This window comes from Tachypleus tridentatus, chromosome 7, assembly GCF_004210375.1.
Source record: "Tachypleus tridentatus isolate NWPU-2018 chromosome 7, ASM421037v1, whole genome shotgun sequence".
NCBI lineage: Eukaryota > Metazoa > Arthropoda > Merostomata > Xiphosura > Limulidae > Tachypleus > Tachypleus tridentatus.
This window is the reverse complement of record NC_134831.1, coordinates 57,326,242-57,344,541: the sequence shown is the minus strand read 5'-3', so window position 1 is coordinate 57,344,541 and position 18,300 is coordinate 57,326,242. Positions and strand designations below refer to the sequence as shown.

The 18,300-nt window shown below is 32.6% G+C and overlaps 1 protein-coding gene across 1 annotated transcript in view; it reads left to right on the top strand.

Annotated features, from left to right (window-relative positions):
- MED23 (mediator complex subunit 23) overlaps window positions 1–18,300 on the top strand; it is a 106,632-nt gene that overhangs the window by 84,992 nt on the left and 3,340 nt on the right. Inside the window, 5 exon segments of the mRNA XM_076511876.1 lie at window positions 122–281; window positions 8,030–8,102; window positions 12,892–13,103; window positions 15,937–16,057; window positions 16,356–16,441. Of these exon segments, the coding sequence (XP_076367991.1) occupies window positions 122–281; window positions 8,030–8,102; window positions 12,892–13,103; window positions 15,937–16,057; window positions 16,356–16,441 (652 nt within the window).

Below are 18,300 nucleotides of genomic sequence, written 5' to 3'. Positions count from 1 at the left end.
CCTCATAACAATTTGTGAAATGAAGCATGCAAGCAACTCAGCTTTATGTATGAGTGTAGGCAAATATATTTAGCACTACTACTGAACTTACTTTTTTCATTTCTTAACCCAAATCTCTCAGCAATTAATGGAAAGCATGTTTTTCCACACATGGACTGGCGTTTCAATGAGTTTCCAAATCCAGCTGCCCATGCTCTTCATATTACTGGTGTGGAAATTATGGCTTTACCAGTGTCCGCAAGTACAGTGGGTTCCAACCTACTTGATGTGGTCCTGAAAGGGTAGGTCAATAGTTATTTCTTTACTCAACACTTTCTTCAGGATACAACAGTATGCTGAGTATTTAGAAGTGACCAACATTGGTCTACAAATTTTAATATTCACTAGATTTTACCCATCACATGCAAGTGTTCATGCAATTCAGTTAATCCTGTATATGGCTGTTTAGTAAGAGGTAATTGTTATTTAATTGAATAATGAATTTTCTTGTAGACTAGATGTTGAGCAACATGACCAGAGGAAAGATTGCTTCTCGTATTGTTAATGCACTAAAAGAACTTGTGTTACTGACAGAAATTTCTGGTTGGAAGGAATGAATTGCCTAAAAACTGTTCTTGTTAGTAATAGGTTTTGAACTTTAGGTATGATGATGTAAACCTGAACCAGACAAGAGATTGTTTTCTAGTCAAGATCTTTTTAGCTTATGTTGGTTCATGATCTTGTATAGATATTATTATCTAGGATTTATAATAGATTATTTTATTCTTATTAAGGTTCTTAATTGGTTGATATTTGCTTATAACCCTAGAGAGATAATAGGTAATCTCTTTCCAAACAAGTTTCTTTAGTTATTTTTTTTTTAGATTCATAGTCCCAGATAAATTGTATAGAGTAGATAATACATTATCTTGTTCTAAAGAGATTATTAAAATGAACTTTACATCAGTATAGAAAAATGTATTCTGCATCATATAAATTGGAATATAAGGAATTGTAAATTTTGTATTATTTAAACGTAATTACATATTTGTAATGGTAGAGGACTTATGGTGATTATTAGAATTTTACATCAGTTAGGAAGCATGTATTGTTTATCACTTGAAAATGTAGGGAACTTAAAAAAGGAAATGGCATTTATAATGTTCAATTAATTTTTAAAGGTTTTACTAGTTCTTTTGAGTATTAAATTGGGGTACAACTGTGAGATATTGTAACTACTTGTAGGTAATAACAGATTAAGAAATATGTTGTAATAAATGATTGAATGATGTAGAAAATGTTAAAGTGAGCATTTCTTTGTATTTTATTATTTTAATTTGGAAATATTCTTGTTAAACTAATGATTAAAGAAAAATTCAATAGATATCTATAAAGTTGTTCAAAAGTGGCTTACCTTTTATGAAAAATTAGAAAGGAACTTGTAAAATAGGTTTAAAAAAAAAACTATAAAAATAGGAAATTACGTAAAAATTTAAATAAAAGAATAGTTCAATAAATTTGGTTGTTAGCTGTACTAACAGTAATAGTTTACAATAATATTTAAAAAAAAAGTAATAAGAAAATTAGTTACAAAATAAATTCCTGCATTGAAAGCAAATTTTTCTCCTCTTTGTTTATTTGTTGTATCTAGTTTTTAACATTTATTTCCCAGTTATTACTTTTAATTAATGTTTTAAAAGGTTTCATGGTATTCATAAATATTTTGCTTAATATTTGAAACCTTTTTGTCTGATATCTGTATATATATTTCATTTGATAAATTTACTAATTTTTTGAAGTCCAAAAATAGAAAATTATTTATGATACTGGCATAATTATTGGTAGCATAATTGCAGAAGATGATTGTGAATTTTCTTAGTAGTAATGAAGTTGTTTGATTATATGTTTATTTTATCTTTGAATTTTTATTTCTGTGTAGAAACATAAATGTATTATGCATATTTAAAACTATGAATGATTTTCTTCCTTGAAAGTAACTATCTTATGAAACAAGTTATTTGTGAAGCTCACTAACTATTTTGTTCATTACTGCTAAGGGAGCACCAGGTGAAATCATTAAAGTAATAAAGTAATAGTTTCCTTCTATTTACTGAAAAATAATGGTTCAATCTTATGAATATAAACAAGAAGGATACAGGATCGTACAGCTGAACAGAACTGGGTTTAATAATATTGATGAATCTTGAATTACTTCACACTTTCTAAAGTGTAGATACCTCATAATTTCAATATGGTGCATGACTTTCACTGACATAAACATCTATTCTTGTTCAGTGCTGTCCTCTATATGTAAAGTAAATTTTTGATTCATGCCACAAACCTTTTATCTCCACTTCCATTGACTAATTCCAGTGTGTGACATTCTCTTATGGCACCTATGAATCTCTCTTTTCATTTCCATCGAACTATCACTTCTCACTTGGCAGTTTTGACGTTTTTTATTTTGGTGTTCTTCATGTGAATCATTTTTGTGATTTTAATAGTTTAATTTCTTAAGTGGGATTTCTTCCTCATTTTCTTTTCTTTACATTGAAGAAATCTTTTGCTTTAACTTAATTTCCCAATCTTTTTTTCCTTTCTCACACTCATATTTTACATCAAATACTTTCATTTATGTATTTTCACAGTGAATTCTGAGGTTTGTGTTCTGACTTTGGGCATTATACTTCTAGCACTATTTTTACAGACTACAGTTGGGGAGATATGTCATTGGATTTTTCTGCTATTTATTATCTGCCATGAGATTGATGATTATATATGTTAACCTCTTTTTCGTGAAAATCTTCAAGAACAAGCCAAGCCTGCTCAGGCTGAGGAAGATTTTATAGCCTTTTTACACTACCAGATTTTGTTGTCTCTTTCTACCCATTCTGTAAATTCAGCTAAGCCTAATATGGGATTTTTCAACATGATTTCTTAGGTACGTGATGTTTTATCCAATTCCTCATTTTTCTGTTTCCTTATTACCTCCAGTTTTGGTCTTTTGTTGTCTTTGGCTTTTACTTCACACAAACAGTTTCACTGTTGTTGGGATTTTCTGGGTTACATTTCAATCTTTTCCCAGGTTTATTTGCTGCATCTTTCTTTTAGGGATTTACATATGGCCTTTTTTGCTTTAACAGTATGTTTTCAATCATATATCTGAGACTTTTGAAATCACACATGTAATTTGTGCATCAACATTCTATTCTTTACTCTTTGGTTGCGCATTTATCTCAGTTGGAACCATGACAAGCACTTCTTCCTTTCTTGTCCTGACCCTTATCTACCCTTACCTGTTCCTTCTTCTGGGGTTTTCATCTTATAGTTTTACTCAACATCAGTGGGCATGTTGCCCAAAGTACTGGGAATAAACCAGTGTATTTTGGTCAAGTAGAAGCTTAAATGTATGATTTTCTTATCCTTTGGCATCTTTTAAAACAGGTCCATGAATTCTTCAAGTTTTATGAAAAGAATTTGCCCTGCTATTTCTTTCCACATTTTCTTACCCTTGACTGAAGATCCTGTCATCAGCCAGCATCTGTCCGAGGCAGTACAATATTTCCTGTCTCAAAAGGACATTGCACCTGTTCATCATCTTTCTACAGGCTTTTATTCCAGGCTGTTTGTTATCCTCATGACAAACCAGAGATTGCTGCCTGTACTAGAATAGTCTGCCTCAGTTTAGTTTTCAGTGTGCCCTATTTTGCCTTCTAGCTGTTTCAAAGTCTTTGATTGCATTTTCTGCAGGTTTATAAATCATGATACAGAAGGTCACAAATGTGTATTTGTATATTTCAATATCTTGTCACTCAAGACCCTCATTTTGGTTTGTTCTCCTAAGGGCGGTATGTCTGTTGTGTCCATTGCCCTTTGGACCTGTTTCAGTCCTGTTTATTTGTTGGGAGGTCAGAGGATTTCTTTCTTACTTGCATGCTCTCAGGTTGTGCTTTCCTTTTTCTGTGGACTATTGACTACTGTTAGTTAATTCCAAGCAGGGTTCTGTTCATTGTTCTTATCAGCTACTGTTGTAGGTGGCTGTAGTGGTTGGTTAATCAAGTTGAAAAAGTCCTTACTGTGAACTGTTCAATATTTTGTTCACTTGGGTGTTGTTTTTTCAACACCCATCTCAGTCAAGTCTAACCCTCTTCTCTTTGACTTTGTTCAATGGGTTTTCAGTTCTATTACAACTTGCAAAGTTATGTTGCTTTTGGGGATGTGATTCTCCATGGTAATCTTTATCCCCTCAGATCAGGCTCATGTGTAGGCTCTTATGGGCTTTTCACAACTGGTAGAATCTGACAAGGGATCCTTTCTTGGCCCATATTACCATTCCTTCTACCCTTGCTGATGATTGGCATTGAGGCATTGATTCTGTTGCTTTTAGGGATGTCATTCTCCATGGTAATCTTTATCCCCTCAGATCAGGCTCATGTGCAGGGCTCATGGGCTCTTCACAACCAGTGGAATCTCACAAGGGATTCTTTCTTGGCCCATATTACCATTTATTCTACCCTTGCTGATGATTGGCATTGAGATATTGGTGGGTAGACACAACTCACAAATCAGTGGATGTCCCATTTCCTGCTATTTATACAGATTTATATATTTGATGGATATATCCCTTTTGGGATGAGGGTGGGTGGGTTGATCAATGGGAATATTTGGGGTTTTAGTCTGTGGCTGAGAGGTATTATCATCATCATGAAACCTCTTGTTCTACATCATGTTTTGGTTCATTTTATCTATCTGGCCAGAAATCATAAACCAATGATTCATTTCCACTTTTCTTCTGTGGTTGCTCATCTCTATCACCAGAGTGGCACCTGGTCTTGATCCATCTGTATTCATATGTTGAATCTTCTTTTTTGATTCACACACTCAATATTCATATCCTTTTGTCATGTATCAGGTGCCTGGGTTTTGGTCTTCAGTCTCTTGTCTTCATGCTCTAGCTATTGATGTTTTCAGCCAAGATTGTACCAACTCATTTTCTGTCCACCCATTGTCCTTTTTCTCTTGAGTTATTTCAGTCATCTATAATACTCCATGTCCAGTCCTTCTTATAGTTTATTCCTGATTGTCTTAACTGTGACTTCTCCAGCTCTAACTTTCTTCTCCATTACCATTCCTCTGACTTTGTCCTTTCTTTGCCACCCATAGTCAGCAGGGTTTCACCTGGACCTTACTGTCCTGTGTCTTCACCCCTGGTTTTCTTCTGGTCAGTGACAAGGAGATCAGGCATCTCCAGATGATTATCTTCTTTTCTGGCTTGCTTCATTCACCCTTCCCCCTTGAAAGTTTTTTACTGCAAATGGGACATTTTTTGTCCTGAGTTTCTGGGTGTAGGGTTTTCACCTGGTCAGCACACTTTTTTTTTTGTCATGTGGATTTCCTCACATGACTTTTGGATCAAGGCCCTTCTTGATCTCAGATTATCAGGTAGCCATGTCTTACACTTTTTGTTTCCCAATTCCACAGGTCTTTATCTCTCTTACACTTTTGCCTGTTAATGTGTTTCTACTAAATTTGTTGTTTGTTGGCTTTACAGATGGGAATGTTAATGTGGTCACGCACTGTCTCACTTTTCCTAAGTTCACACCACTCCCCCAGAGCTTCTTGTTTCACCTTTCTTTTACCTGTGGATATTAGTGGTCTGTTTATTTTCTGTTAATGCTTCATGTACTCTTTATCTCTATACATACCTTCTTTCTCTGGATCATATTTCCTCCCTAGCTTTTTGGTGGTTCATAAGAATAACTGATCCATTTAGCCACTTTCCCTTCCTTCTGTTTCACTTATCTATCCTTAGTTTGATCCAGATAGATTTCTATGTCCCATATGTGCTCTTCTGTGTTATATTACCCACATGGTTTTATTATGTGGTGTCCATTCCTGCCTTTTTTTCCTTGGTAGCCATCCTCTGTTTATGATCTTTCTCCTTCTATCTTTGCCAATTGGGTTCAGCTCTTGACTCAGTTGGCTTGTTTCATCTTGTCATCTTTGTTCCAGGTGTCTTCTCATCCAATTCAACATCTTACCTTTTTATTGGTATTTTACCTTCACTGTCCATTGGAAGTACTTCTTTAATTGAGCATATGGACTACCTGTGACATGTTCATGTCTCACTATTTGCATCAGATTGCAGTTTTCTTCCTCTTTGGGTTATTGTTTTTAACTTGTAGCCATTCTTCAGAATTCTGGTTAAGTTATGTATTCATATTTTTTTCCTCTTAAGGAGCCTCTTTTCCTTTTCATTCTTTCTCATTACTTATGGTGAGTGGCATCTGATCAGATATTCTTTAACAGATCAAATCTGCACTATAAGACCATGTCAACCTACATATTATATTTCCATGGTCATATAATGCACACTGCAGAGATGGGGGTGTTCCATAAGGTTGCTTGTAGCTTTATCCTCATGATGGAATTAAAAAACTTTCTCCATACTGGATGGTATTCACCTATAGTCTACAAGGGTAAAACAGGAAGGGATAGCTCCCCATCTTTACCATATCTTGTACTGAATAAACCACGTTTAAAAATAGGACTTCATGAATACCCATTGCACTTTCTCAAATGTTGATGCTCCTCCAGACTTTCAATCAAGTTTCTCCTTTTTTCTTTTAGTGGAGTTTGAAAATCCTTACCACTTTCCAGTTCCAAGGTGCTGGGGTGATGAATCATGGAGGAGTCCTCTGGAATGGGTTATTGAAATACAGATACAGACAATTTATATAGAATGATGTGATATCTCCATTATAAAACACACATAAATGGGAGTAAGCCATAGAAATTGCAATTCACCTCTTCTACTGGGATTTTACTGGATGTCAGTTCCCAGTGGCTGGGTTTTGGATTTATAGTTGAACCAATCAATATTAAGTCCATACACATGTATTATAGATATCTATATTCCACCATCAGTTATACTCCATCCATATTTTGGGTCACAGTAGAGATACTTGCAAATTATTACAATTATTTCCCTTCTGATATCCCTTAATGCTTATTAATCTGAGGATGTTATTGTGCTTGAGGCTGTTTTGGTCATTTTCACTTCTCAGGAAGATGGTTTACATTATACAGACATCTTTTTGATAATGGTAGTTGGGAGGTATGGTACTATATCAGAAGTTATAATTTTCCTATACTGAAAATGTATTTCCAATAGATACTTACCTCCTCTCACACTTTTCAACCTTCATTCCCACTGAACACTACTGTTTTCATCTGCCAAAACTTGAAGTAATAGATCAGTAGAAATTATTAGAGGGAATCACATGCATTATGAAAGTATGGAGCATGCTCATTGATGGAAAGTTGACATATAGTGATTTGCATGAAAGATTCATTGGAATCAGTCAATTCCAATGGAGAAGAAATAAAAGGCTTGTAACATGTTAAAAAAATGTTTTTGCATATAGAGGACAGCACTGAACAAGAATAGTTATTTATGTGACAGGAAGTAAGTACTATCAGAAATACAATTTCAGTATACGAAAATTATAACCGTTAGTACATTACAATGTTTGGTTTTGTGTACTCACTTTTGAACAAAGTGTGCCCTGGTTGTTAGCACATCAATCTACAGATTGGAGGGTTTAGGTTGAGGCACTGTACCACTGAATACACAGTGCAATTTCATCTGTAGACATGTTATAAAAGTGGCACAGTCAATTTTATTTGCTGCAAGAAAGCTTTGATAAAACTATTGTAGTGACAGATGCTGCCAGCTGGCTGCCCTCTCTTTTGTTAGTAATTCAAAATTAGGAATCTTGAGGGTCTGTAACCTAACCATTTATCCCACATAAACTTAAAGTGAAATTTAGATTGTAAGTTTCATTCATATGTACATCACAGTGTGTGGGTTTTATATTGGCCTTAGAACATGAGGTTAAAACTGAAACAATGATTCTTGTTGTTTATTATAGTTGCACAAACAGTGCAATAGCTTTGTCATATCTACACATAAATATTCCTTAAGGAGTAAACATATTTTATTTTCTGAATAATCTAGATGTTACCTTTGCATTTTCCTCTTTTTTAGCCATGCAGTATTACCTCGAGCAAACATTTCATCCTGGATGAATGCTGTTGGATTAACCCTCACAGCCCTACCTGTAAGTTAAGACATCAAAATTTCCCTAGTTTTGAGCTGGCTATGGAGGAATAATTTCCTTAGCTCTATAACCCTCACAGATTTATATATATAAATGTTTTTTCATAGCTACTTAGAGCTTGTGAAATATCAAGTAATTTAGTATGTTTCTTTCACAAGTGTCTTTAACTGTGAGAAGATCATCCAGTTAAAACAATAAGTGCATGTTTATAATTTTAAGTATCTGTGAAAGAAATGTCATCTCATGTCATAATCATCACAGCTGATGTTTAAGAGACATGACTGACAAAAGGGCATCATCTGGAAGGGTTTTTATGGTTACACTTTTTGCTAGAACATTATATTATGACAACATTCATGATGTTAGAAAAATGCATATGTTTAAGAAGTCTTGATAAAAATGAAATAAAAAACCCTATAACCCAGGAGCTTTCAAAAGTGCCCAAGTTATAGGGTTTTTATTTCATATTATGACAATATTTCAGGATTCTTGCTCATTCCAACAGAAAAATTGAGTCCTCAACCAGGAACCTTGCAAAAATATCCATAATCTACCCTGTTGACTGGAACAGGGGTCACCAAACTTTTTTCACAGGGGACCAAATTACTTTGGGAATGAGAAGCGCAGGCTGCATGATCATTATGTTCAATACTCATAAGCTAGAACAAAAGCTCTCTGTTAAAGACTAAGTTTAGGATGCTACATTAGCCATGTGGGAGTAGCAGGCAATACACACATATAATAAAAAACAAACAGAAATACAACCAACATTTTTATTTACCAAAAGGTTATCAAAAAAGGTGACAATAGCAAAAACAATTGTCACATTGCACACAGTGAGTACATATCTGAATTTCATTGAGCTGCAAAAAAGTTAGTGAGATTTATGAAATTGGTATTTGGCTTTCAAAATATCTTCAATGTTCAGTTTTGAATTGCTGCATCCAATCATTATAATTGCTTTAAAATGCTCATCAGTCAATCTTGATAGATGTACCGACTTTACATACTTCATTTTTGAAAATGCTTGTTCACAGACATAAGTTGTTCCGAACACTGATGCCATACCAGATGCGAACTGCTTCAGCTTTGGAAAATTATCTTGAGGTATGCAGCTGTAAAATTCAATAAGTTGCTTCTCTCTGTGTTTTGCTTTCAACAAGTCATTTCCTTGCAAATCGATGACTTCCAGCTGAAGTTCTACTGGCACGTCATCAATGACACAATCAAAAGGATTCTGAAAAAGGAGACTGTCACTTTTGATTCTCTCGAGATCCAAAAATCTCTCTAAAAATGCTTATTTAAATCACCAATAATCTTTTTCTGAAACTCCAGGTTGACATCTACTGTGATTCCAGCATGAAACTTATTGAAACACTGAAAATGAGAGAGGTTTCCTCCTTCCAAATGTGCTACAAACAATGACAGTTTCTCTGAAATTCTTTAATGATTCTATAGAAATCACAGACAAGGTTATTCTTCCCCTGAAGTTTCATGTTCAATTCATTCATGTGGGATGTGATGTCAACCAAGAATGACAACTTTGACAACCAGGTTGGATCTGACAGATGTTGATTGGCTCTATATTTCTTGATAAGAAATATATTTATTTCTCTTCTCTACTTATAAAAACGAGACAAGACTTTACCGCAGCTGAGTCACCTCACTGCCATGTGATAAGGCAAGTCACAGAAATCCGAATCAATTTCTTCAAGAAATGCCTTGAACTGGCGATGATTAAGTGCATGATCCCGAATGAAGTTCACTGCAGAAATGACTGGTTTCAGTATGCAAGAAATATCTGAGTCTTTTCCACAGAGTGCTTGCTAATGTATGGTGCAGTGTATGAACAGAGCACTTGAGAGTTGAAGATCTTCCAACTGTTTCCTGATCAACCCCACCAGACCCTTCTTTACTCCAGCCATGTTTTTTCCTCCATCAACTGTTACACCTCTAAGCTGATTCCCCTGAAGGTTATAGTGTTTCAAAGTTTTATGCACTTCCATGAAAATGTCTTCTCCAGTTGTTCTTCCCGTGCATGCTGCAAACTGATACCAACTCTTCTGTGCATGCTGCAAACTGATGCCAACTCTTCCGTGATCTGAAAGTCCAAATTAACTCCACGAATGAACACAAGAAGTTGTGACGTACTCGAGAGATCAGTAGACTCATCCAGTGCCAGAGAATACCATAGGAAGTTTCTAGCTTTTTGGCGTACCTGTAATGCGATGTTCTCTCCATGTTTTTCTGTTCTCTGTACAACTGAAGTTGCTGAAAGGCTGATACTGAAATTGGCTTTTTCAGGACACAGCTCATTTGCTGCTTCCATCATACACTTTGATAAAGTTGCCATCAGTAAAAGGTTTTCCTCGCTCTGCCATCCTATGCACTATTTTGTAACTTGTATGAGTGACAGATTCATTTTCAGCAAACTTTCTCGTGAAGAGATTCTTTTGAGATTCAAAAACACATTTCATGGATTCAAATTTCTCAGAACAGGACTTTCCTGAAAATTTCATACATATTGATAGATGTTTTGTTTCATAGTGACACCGAAAATTGTACTCTTTCAAAACGGCAACACTTTCAGTGCATATCACACAAGTAGCTTTCAGGTTTTTTGTTTCCATAAAGAAGTACTTTTCTCCCCATTCTTCATTGAAAGCACGACACTCAGAGTCCACTTTTCTTCTTTTAAAAGCAGCCATAACGATGGGTGAAAATAAAACAGGATCTGAAAATAAAAAACACAGAATGCTGTGAGAAAAGTATTGTACTAGTCCAAGAATGCACAAACAAAATATATTGAAACGTACATTTACCACGACACTTACTTAAGAATGAGTCACGAAAAGCGCATAACCCGACTACTAAGAGAAATGAGCTTGCTGAAGTGGTAACCCTAAGTTGCTGAATTTACAAGATGAGTCGATAGGATGAGGTTTAAGTTTCTACTTGTTTTTGAAATCCTAATGTTTTCATAGATATGTGCCTCGATATGAATAAACGGGCAGCAAGGACGAAAGAAGAGTTTTCCTATTGGTTAAAAATGCGCGTGACAGCCATTGTTTCTTTTTATCATAACGTCTTGTGTTTGCCAGCTTAAAGCGACCATCGGTGTGATTTATTTTGTTAGAACAGTTGGACATTTGATGAAATGTCACTCTTTATTTCCAAGTGGCTTGCTGCTCGCGAGCCGGACAAAATGACCTCGAGAGCCATAAGTTTGGTGACTCTTGTAAAGTTTGTGAAAGGTTGATTGATCACCTTCACAACACTTTCATTAAACATTTGTTATTTTCTGGTATTCCTATTAACTCTGTTATAAAACATATATGAATCCAGATTTTTTTTATTGCTCATCAAAAATAAATTGTGGAACTCTCAGAGCTATTTCTGTAAGTTACTTCTAGTTCGGAGTATTAAATTCTTTTTAGTTATGTATGTTCGGAACATTCATAGGCTTATTACCAAAAAACACACGAATGAGGACAAGTGTAAATCTTTTACAGTAATATCACATTTGTTGCTATGTTGTTTGCATGTGAATGATTAACTAACAGTCTACATTTGAGATCATGATCAGGTGTATAAGACATATTTGATTAAATTTTGTCAATGAAATAACTTTTTGATGCAGCATAACACTTACCATAGTAATAATAAAGAAAACATTGTTATATATCAGTAAATGAATAGTGCAATTTTTTTGGAAGAAATGCATTCTCAAGGCTTATAGCAGTTCACTACTCGCTAGTTAGTTTTACCCTTTGTTTCAACTGCTACCATCCTTAATGAAGTCTTAACAATGACTATTACATGCTGACAGGAAGGAACAAGGGATAGAACAACTGGCTTTCTTATCATGAATACCTAGGTTTGAATAACAGTTCCTTTCATCACATTAGTAATTAGTTTAATGCTTGCTTTAATTAATAATTAAACTTAGATTATCATATAAGCAGTGGTGTGCATAGAATGTTATTTTTTTTTACTGACATTTAACAAGAATATTGTGCAAGTCTCTTAATAGTCATATTCAACAGTTCTGTTAATGCTGATAAGTTAATAGTTTTGATTATTTCTTGACTTTTGACAAATCTGTCCATTTGGAATTGTGGCTGTGGTTTAAGCAATATTTACATACAATAATAATTAAATCATGCACATTGTATGTGTGTGTGTGTGTGTGCAGAGAGTCCCTAAAGTAAATAAAACATTTTTTTCCTTACTCCTACTGCTCTATAACAATGTCATGGCTGTTACAGTGGTATGTTTATCACTGTGTCTCAGCTACTTTCATGACAGTAAATCATGTGGTGACTTATGTACTAACATAATTAAGTTGAGACCTCAAAGGTTGAATCATGAATGGCTGGTATGGGTATTAACATTTTTACTAATAAAGCACCGAACAATGTTTCAACTTTGCTAGGTCATCTTTAGGCTAGGAAGGTTGAAATGTTGTTCTATGCTTTATTAATAAAAGTGTTAATACCCATATCAGCCGTTCTGAGATGCATTTTTACTTGAAGTGGGTTTTAGCTTATTTGTAAGTTACAGAAATTATATGGGGTATTTTTGTAACTTACAAACAAGCTAAATGTTGCTTAGCAGAATAGCTTATAAACGTCATTGTTTTGTGGTCCAAACAGTAATTAAATTAAAGAAATAATATTTTAAAAGGAAGTTAATCTAAGTGCTGTTTAAACTGTTGATTTGTTTGTAGTAACTGTATTTTGTTTTATATTTTTTGCTAAGCAAAGAAGATGTTCTTTGTGTGTTTCAGGAGAGTTACTGGTCTGCTCTGCACAATAAGATCTTAGAAATGATTCAGAATCCACTTCTTAGTTCTCCATCTCCTACTCTGGATGTGTTCCAAGTGTTTGACTTTAGCAGCAACCATGAGAGCATGTGTGAAATACAGTGTAGCTATCTTGTTGCTCTTACACATGCAGTTTGGTACCATGCAAGCATTGGTCAGATGAGTGTCTTGCCCCAGTAAGGCCTTCTGTATATTTATTTATGTAATAGATAGGTTTTTGTTTTTTTTAGAATAATCTGTAGCTATGGTAGATATATAAAATTTATTGTCAAGTTAGCTTACAAACATAATAAGATCTTCACTTGTGTTTTCTCCTCTTATTCCTCATTAATTCATTACAAACATTATAATATAGTATTCACCTTTTCATTTATTACATCACAGAAAATTATATTTGAATGCATGTTTTATTTATTCTCATAAAACATTTAGAATTATTCTCAATTTTGAGTGCTATGAAAAATTTTACTTATGTATGAAAATTTATGTATTTATATATTTTTTTATATTACCATCTGTGTGAGAAGAAACTTAAGGCTTTCAACTTTTATTTATTTCATATGAAGAGCTCTAATCATATATGCCTAACAAAACATTCCACAAAAACCTTTTTTTTGCAGTTATTAAAATAGGTTCATCCATAAATATTTTTTATGTAGTTTTTGGTTGAATATTGGAAAGTTTGTTGTATACATATTAATTAATGGAAAGTCAATCCATGTTCCAGGAGGTACTGGATGCTGTTTATTATAAAATTAAGTTACCAACATATATTCTAAAATTTTTTTTTAATTGTTTTAATCCTTGAAAGAAACTGTTCAACATCTAACAACAACCTGAAGTGTATAATGTTCCAAAGTCCATAGCAAAAACTGCTTAATGTTTCAAGAAGCTGAATACCTGACATATTAAGAATAAGCTGATTTTAATCCCTTTTAAATTTTTCAGTAACTAAATAATTCATGAAATTATACTAGTTTCTTTACTCATTCATAGATGGCCTTGTGAACTCTTGACCTAATAGGAATATGTAATAATTAAATTTCCTCCCAAAGTAGATCTTACTTTATTTCCAAGCATGATACCTATAATAAGTGGTACATTTTAAATATGTGTAAGAATAGGTTTTTTTTTTCTTCCAGAAGTTAGGGTACTTCTCTTGAAGTTTTCATATTGAAGAAAAAATTAATATTTGGAATTTTTTAGATATATTATGACTATATATCTAGTGTGTAGTGTTGTGCAAGTTTTTGTGTTAAATAAGGCTCATTAAACTTCACATTAATTGCTTTTAAGAATGATTTTTATTTTATGTTACACATTTAAAGGAAACTAAATGTCAGGTTTTTATGTATCAGTTTATATCAAATTATTTGGAAAATTTTCTTAAAATTCAGAAAATCAGCAGTCCTTTTATTATTGGAAAGGAACTATACTTTCAATCCTTGAAATGGTCTGGATAATAAAACTCAAATTTAATATTAAAGATTTGGAAATTAGATTCCTTCATTCTTTTATCATTCTTTTTGTTTTTCAGTTTTTTTACCTTCTCCCAGAGTAGCTTGAGAGAAAAATAAACAATTATTTTTCACTGTGTAATTCTTGGCCAAAATCTTCAGTGTTAAACTCTTAAGGCTTGTTTTTATGAGGTTCTCTGGCTATCAACTGATCTGTCATCTCTAGGCTCAGCAATGAAAAAGTTGACGTTTACACATTACAAAATTAAAAGTTTCTATTTCCTTTCATTTAACACCAGTCCCTACTGCAATATATTGCATCTGTATGTAACAGTCTTGTTACCTAGTACTATTTTTTTTTCAATAGCATTACTCAAAAAGCAAGTGATTTTGATAAAATTCCTGATTTATTTACTTTTGGTAAATCCAATTTTGCCATGTTATTTGTCTTTGTAATATGTATTACTGACATACTATTAAATCAACTGATAAATTATGACAAACTGTTTATTAAAACTAAAATGAACTTCATTTCATTATCTGGCCATTCTTCCAGTACTAGTATAGTGATTAATAAAACTCTAAAAATAGATCTGTTTAATAAGGTCATACATGAAACAGACAGAGGATTTAATTTGGATACTTAATATTAGATATTCTGGATTTGGAAACTTAGAGCATCATTGGTTTTTCTCACATTTTATTACATTCATGAATAAACAAGGTAGGATTGGCAGTTTAATGTATTTAAAGATATAAAAGAGGAAGTCAAAAATGCTCTTTATCCCTAACTTCAGGTTATATTCTACAATATAGTGAGAATCACTATGATAGCATTTTAGTTCTTAATATCTTATATTAAAACTCTAGGAATACTTGATATATAGCATTCAAGAGTGGCCTTTAGTAGTATAGAAATAAAAATTAGCTGCGAGTGGTTGCTTCAGAAGATACTATATCCTGAGGACAGTTTCTTATAATTTTATTTAATCAGTAGTTCTTAAAATGATATTAAATATTATGATTGCTTGTGTCTCATATAATAGTATTTTATTAGGTTATAGTTCTTGAAATGGTGTTGGACATTATGATTGGTCATGTCTTTCCTAATAACATTTTAATAGCTGATAGTTTTTGAAATGATGTTAAATATTATATTGCTCAAATACTGTTAAGTCACAAGTAAATGTTAAACAAGTATTAATGTATTTAGATGGAGTGTATAAATTAATGTTAATTAGTAGAATCTTTAATTAATCATTTAAACATGGTTTTATTATTATATAAGTCCAACTTGCTGTTCAACATTAACAAGGTATAAGTGACTTTTATATTCATATTCACTATTTTTTATATCCACTTAAAAATCTTGTACTGGTATTGAATCAAAATAATATGTTTAAATGATTGAGTACCAGAAGTGTTTGTAATGTTTTTGCTGCATGCTTTAAGTATTCTAGTAGGTTTTAGTACATACTTCTAAAACAAAACTTAAGTCTTACTAAAATGGTCAAAATATAAGATTTTACCATGATTAATTAATTTTTCTAAGGTTCATCAAGGATCAGGTGAAACCTGTAATAACTAATGAAGAACAGTTTTTGTTCCTGTGCCACTTAGTTGGACCTTTTCTTCAACGTCTGTGGTCTGAGCGAACTCGTATTGTTATGGATGTAAGTTGCGTTGTTAGCCTTTGATTGGAATGTTATTTCTAGAAGAACTGGAAAAAAATATACCTAGCATGATACAATTAGATCTTTATTTGTTAAAAGATATGTTCTACTCAGCAGATATGAGGCACTGTAACTTGGAGTTTATAATTCTAAATGAAAGTAATGATTCACATGTATTATGATTATACAACCATGATCTTTGATGTTTAGTCTTTGTTTGAATGTGATATTTGATCTTTTCTTTCAGCTTCCACTAAATCTATGTTACACTCTTAATGGAACAAGTTTTGTTTTTCAGCTCACTTTAGAGTTATACCAGATTCTTCAGAAGGTTGATCAGTCCTGCGAGCACCTGAATCATTTGGTTCCTATCTGTGATTTACTGTATCCTTATGCTGTAATAATGATAACTGCTTTTTTTTTATTACTTTACCAGTGTTTTAACTGTATGTGCTCTGTATTACCTGATCTGTTCTTGAAATACTCAGTGCTATTTGATGAATCACTTATCTTTCCAGAACAGAAATGCTTACAATTCTATAACAGTTACATCCTGTAATTACTTTTTTAAAATAAGATTTAAAATGTTATTATCTATGAATACAGATGCCTGTGTCTAGTATAAAAAATAATTAGTCTTAGTTTTTATGTAAATAAATTCTTGAAATATATTTTAGCATTTTTATACATTAGCAAAATGTTATTGTATTTATGTGTCCTACAGTATTTCACTTACTTGATTTAATGATAAATGTTTTAAATAAATATTAAATTGGACCTTTTAAAAACTTTTCAACATGGGAAAATCTATCTTTTACAATATTTTATGAATGTGAGCATAACAACTTACCAGAAAAAAGTTATATTTAGCACAATAAAATTCACGTCTGGAAGAATGGTTGTCAGAACATGTAGTAATAAGTAGTTTAAACTTGGAAGAATAGTTATTAGTATTCCTAGCAATAAGTAATTCAAATCTGGAAAAATAATTTATATATATATAGTAATAAGCAATATAAACTCAGAATAAGGGTTAGTAATTCAAATCTGCAAAAAAAGTTTGTTTATGTGGTATTAAGAAATTCAAACTTGGAAGAAGAATTTTTACATATGTAGTGGTAGGTAACTGAAACATGAAGAAAGGTGTTAGTGTGTGTACCACTCAATTTTTTGTATTTGGATTTCTATCACACTAACTGAGTGCTTGACCAACTGGGTTAAAGGATTAACTGACTAACAGCTTCTAGTAAGATCTTTTGAATAACTCAAACTCTACGTTCTTGTCTGTCATAAACAGAGCTTGTCTGTAAGAAGGATTGGTGGCATATGGTAATCATAGTTAAGTTTTAATTTTGAAAGATGGATGTAAAATTATTTTAATAAAGGGTATGCAAGCAGATTGTTGACCACTCAGATCTAACCATCAGTAAATTTGAATTTACTTTGTACTCACAAGTGTTTCAAGGACACTGTAATATTAAATTATGTTAAAGTAATTTTAATTATATAACTTATGGTTCCACTTACCTCAGTATTTAAAGCATTAGTAACACACATTTGTGTAAGAATGTGTTTATAACTGTTTTATTTTGAGTACAGTTTTGTAATCTTTGTAAAAGAAATGAAAATACTGATATACCTTTTCTAACTTTATATCCTACATTTTAAACTTCAATGCACTGAATTTTGTCTCAGTTAGAATCATTAGTTTTTAAGCAGTCTAATCCATCCTTCAATTCATAAAACTGAAAATTACAACATAAGTTATTATCTTGTTCCTCAAAAGATGGAATGTTTGTTGTCACTGTAAACACTCAACTAATAACCAGGTTTTACATACATAGGACTATAAGTTAAGTCTAGTATGTTAGAGAATAGTAATGACCTTTATATATCACATCTGAGTTTGTGGCACAATCTTTTAAAATGTATTATTTTTTCATATTAACAGTCTGGTAAGCTCAGTATATAAAACAGTCACTTTAAGAATTTAAATGGAAATAGAAAGTACATAGAATTTTCTTGAAATGTAATAATAATCATTTGGATTTTCTTTTCATATATTACAATACTGACTATTTTAAAAATGACATCCTGGGTTTTATGCTGCCCTTGGAACTGTTTCGTTAATTGTTCAATTGGTTTTGCTCAGTCTGTACTGATTATGTGTTGTTCCTTGATGCCACAGTTTCAATTGTAACAACCTTTTTCAGTGAACAGCAAAGTCAGTTTCAGACCACACA